The sequence below is a fragment of the Oncorhynchus tshawytscha genome, linkage group LG11 (genome assembly GCF_018296145.1).
Source record: "Oncorhynchus tshawytscha isolate Ot180627B linkage group LG11, Otsh_v2.0, whole genome shotgun sequence".
NCBI classification, from domain to species: domain Eukaryota; kingdom Metazoa; phylum Chordata; class Actinopteri; order Salmoniformes; family Salmonidae; genus Oncorhynchus; species Oncorhynchus tshawytscha.
Window position 1 is genome coordinate 5341612 of NC_056439.1, and position 4169 is coordinate 5345780.

Genomic DNA, 4169 nt, shown 5'->3' on the forward strand with positions numbered 1-4169 from the left:
TACTTTGGTCCCAGCTCTCTACAGGTCATTCACTAGGTCCCCCCGTGTGGTTCTGGGATTTTTGCTCACCGTTCTTGTGATCATTTTGACCCCATGGGGTGAGATCTTGCGTGGAGCCCCAGATCAAGGGAGATTATCAGTGGTCTTGTATGTCTTCGATTTCCTAATAATTGCTCCCACAGTTGATTTCTTCAAACCAAGCTGCTTACCTATTACAGATTCAGTCTTCCCAACCTGGTGCAGGTCTACAATTTTGTTTCTGGTGTCCTTTGACAGCTCTTTGGTCTTGGCCATAGTGGAGTTTGGAGTGTGACTGTTTGAGGTTGTGGACAGGAGTCTTTTATACTGATAACAAGTTCAAACAGGTGACATTAATACAGGTAATGAGTGGAGGACAGAGGAGCCTCTTAAAGAAGTTACAGGTCTGTGAGAGACAGAAAATACTTTTTTGCCCCACTGTACATCAACAAAACATTAGGCATGAACTTGATAAACTGCACTCATTTTCTCATTAAAAGTGTCTTGGGAAAAAAATTAAGTAGTCTAATGGAAGTAATCAAATGGGCATTTGTGAACATCATATAGCCCAGTACAAACACAATATGTAACAGATTTGTAGGCTTATATATGCCAATGTCTGGATGCAACATTCTACCCAGGAATATTCAACACCCGAAATCTGTTACTCCTGTTATTCTAAACCTCAGAAGCTATCGAGTGGAATGGTTACTTTCTATGTTATAGAGTGGAGTGTTTTTTCTGCTGATGTATCCTGAGGTAGCTCCTCTCTGAAAACCTCTTCCCACAGTGTGTACAAGTGAACGGCCGCTCTCCCGTGTGGACCTTCAGGTGCATCTTCAAGTGACCGGCCTGGGCGAAGCGCATGTGGCACTGGGTACAGCCATAGGGTTTCTCCCCAGTGTGGACCCTCTGGTGCCTCTTCAGGTTGCCAGCCTGGGTGAAGCGCATGTGACACTGGGTACAGCTGTAGGGTTTCTCCCCCGTGTGTACCCTCTGGTGGATCTCCACCTTCTGGGGGCAGCTGAAGCCTTTGTTACAGAACATGCAGAGGAACCGTTTATCTTTACTATTGCCTGATGTAGCTTCCCCTCTCTGATCCTGGGCTCTAGTCCTGTCGTTTGAGTTCAATACCTGATCGAAGAGGACGCTGCCATGTGAATCAGAAGGCCCCATCGACGTGGACAAAGAGTCGCGATCCCTGAGCGTGTGTGAAGGGTAGTGGGTAGCGACATTTGGATTTGTCTCCAAGCTTTCCCTGTAATCTAAGAAATATCTGCCCTGTGAGTGTCCATCTCCTAGGAGACTATCTGCATTCCATGTGGGAGGAATGTCGCCCTCCACTTTCACAGTCACTTCATCTACGGCCATACCCTCCCCTGCTTTATATAGGCACCCTTCAGAGTATACACTTCTACTGCACCGGTTCCAGTCCCGTCTAGACAGATCAGTCTGTGCCTCTAAACCCAACGGAATGTTGCTAGGGTCCATCTCTGAAGTGTAAGAACAAGACGGATCATTACCAGTCTCTGACGCGCCACCTGAGTCCGGATGGGAATGAACCGTCCTCGGGCTCGGGTTTCCATAAAGTAAATACTCTGAGGCGGGAGCAGGAGTGCAGCCCAGTCTCCCCAGCCCCAGTCTCTCTGGGTCCGACATTTGGTCAGATCCTGTGTGTAAAAGCCTATGTGTTACAGTTAAAGTCTCTGTGTCCGTCTCTGACTTGAGGACGGCGTTCAGCGTTCCACTGACCTCCGTCACACTGCGTCGGGTCTTGGGCTGCGCTGGGGTGGTGTCGGGTTCATCCGTGGCTACAGGGGGAGCTCCAGCCAATCCAGTCTGGATGTCCCTAATGTGCAGTGTGTCCTCCTCTCCTTCAGACCTCTCCTGCTTGACCCCAGGACCTGCAGCCTCTGCAGACTGACACAAGAAGAGAGGTGGTTATTACCGGTACATGAGTTGAATTGGATAACAATGTCGTTCGGAAGTCTTACAAGCGCCCCTATGAGAATATAAGCAAGTGAATAGCTGAGAGGAGCCTTTCTGAAATAAAGGGGCAGCAAAGTAACTAATGTTTTATGCAACACTATAACACTAACCTCGATCACGATAATGTGCTGGGTTGAGGCTCCATTCCCCTCATCAACAGTGATTGGTTGGTCATCTCTCAATGTATTGGGTCCCGATGGCTTCACAAAGTTCCTGTGGCCTCCAGTGAGATGTCCTTCACCTGAGAGAGTGATTGGGGGAAAAGAAGCAGTTTGTTTAGCTACTGTCAACACTATATTGTACACCGTTGACAGTTTTTGGTATGTTGTACACTATTGACACTGTCTAGAGTTGGCAAGGATGTAAGCTAACACTTTGCATAACTTCTTGATATACTATTTATTGATCAATGTATTATGTTTGATGCATCACATTGTTTTAAATGAGTAAATAGGAAATGCAGTAAATCAAGAATATTATATTTTGTCTTTGCGCAAGATAGCTAAGTAATCAGGGGAATTATTGCATACTATCCAAAAACTGACCTACCTCTTGCCATTCCTCTGTATCTGTCAAGGATCTTGATACTTGGCCGACTGGCGAGGACGCGCTCTCGCATTGTCCTCTCTGCGCGCTCCCGTGCCACCTTCAGTTCCAGTAGTTTCCTCCGCAATGCCCTGTTTTCTTTCTGGCTTTGAGTTATTTCCAAACGAAACACTGCATAGTCGTCGTCTACGAGTTTACAGATCTCTGCCACGGCTGCATTCGCTAACACCTCCATGATGGAGGCTATTTGAGTGTGAAAAACCATACAGTTAGCCATTGTTAGCAGCTAGCCAGTGTTACTTAGATAACATCTATCAACCAAGTTATGTCTCCAATGCGAATTAGGTATGTGATGCTATGCAGTCAAATTAGTAATATTTTTAGTTGGGTGTTAATACACGCCTAAATAACAATAAAAACGCGAACGTGGAAATTGTTCTTGGACACTTCATTTCCGTAAAGATTATACACAACTAAGTCGTATTTATCAGTTGTCTGAATTCCACGTGCGTCCACTTATATTCGTACATTTATAATAGCCTAAACATTACGAAACGTATATTCGATTGAATAAGTTTAACGTATTTCGACACTACTAAAGCTTATCTCACGAGGACCGATTTTGGGCGGCGTAAATCCTTTCGCTTCGACTCATCCTCTCTGCTTCCGTTTACTTCATCTTCCTGTGAGTTTTCGGTAGACTTGACGCCGTGTTGCTGACTTTTACAGGTCGGAGTGTGAATTGCACAATATGTCACAAAAGAAGGGGGAAATAAATCTCACCACTATCTAACGCTACACATATACAACTTTATACCAATACTTTAGCCCTACTAGATCCTACTACAGGCCAACAGCTGCTGCCACTACCACATCAATTTTCTGGGATTTACACTCAGGCTAAAGATAATCCTACCGTCTGTACTCCCATACAAGTATATATGTCTGACAAAATACTGTGCAGAATACCCGTAAGAAAATCATCAGAAAACTCATGCTGTCTGCACCTGAGAGACCCTCTCCAGCAACAAAGCTATCGACCGAGGTAAAGACAGTTTCAAGTTGGATATTCGACGGATATTCTCGCTTTCAAACCACTTGAGCCAAATAAGTGTCGTGATGTTGGAAAAATGGGTATTATTTTCACGGTCTGGACATTAATTCGCGTTCCAAAGCTAATAAAAATGTGTAAATGTGAGTAGCATTTCGTATTCCTGGTTGAATTAGTTAGGAAGCGTAAACAAAGTACAAACTTTTTTTTACATTCGAATTTCAATAGCTCCTTGGTCATGTGACCTACTTTACTCAAACAAGGTTCAGAGAGTCCACTGACGACCCTTGTGCAATATACAGTGCCTTGCGAAAGTATTCGGCCCCCTTGAACTTTGCGATCTTTTGCCACATTTCAGGCTTCAAACATAAAGATATAAAACTGTATTTTTTTTGTGAAGAATCAACAACAAGTGGGACACAATCATGAAGTGGAACGACATTTATTGGATATTTCAAACTTTTTTAAGAAATCAAAAACTGAAAAATTGGGCGTGCAAAATTATTCAGCCCCCTTAAGTTAATACTTTGTAGCGCCACCTTTTGCTGCGATTACAGCTGTAAGT

At 44.3% G+C, this 4169-nt stretch overlaps 1 protein-coding gene across 1 annotated transcript; it reads right to left on the bottom strand.

Moving 5' to 3' along the window:
• Positions 1-343: 343 nt before the first annotated feature.
• On the bottom strand, positions 344-3821 carry LOC121847784. Its single transcript, XM_042330526.1, has 3 exons — positions 2557-3821; positions 2118-2248; positions 344-1938 (listed from the first exon to the last, which is right to left on the bottom strand). The coding sequence occupies exons 1-3, from the start codon at positions 2828-2830 to the stop codon at positions 739-741; spliced, it is 1605 nt and encodes a 534-aa protein (XP_042186460.1). The 5' UTR covers positions 2831-3821; the 3' UTR covers positions 344-738.
• Between the last annotated feature and the right edge of the window lie 348 nt (positions 3822-4169).

Bases quoted from the DNA above. Each gene is read 5' to 3' on its own strand.
- LOC121847784 (XM_042330526.1), bottom strand. From the start codon at position 2,830: ATGGCTAACTGTATGGTTTTTCACACTCAAATAGCCTCCATCATGGAG. The intron at 2,249-2,556 runs GTAGGTCAGTTT...TCACTCTCTCAG, and splicing joins ATACAGAGGAATGGCAAGAG to GTGAAGGACATCTCACTGGA. The intron at 1,939-2,117 runs GTTAGTGTTATA...TTCTTGTGTCAG, and splicing joins AGCACATTATCGTGATCGAG to TCTGCAGAGGCTGCAGGTCC.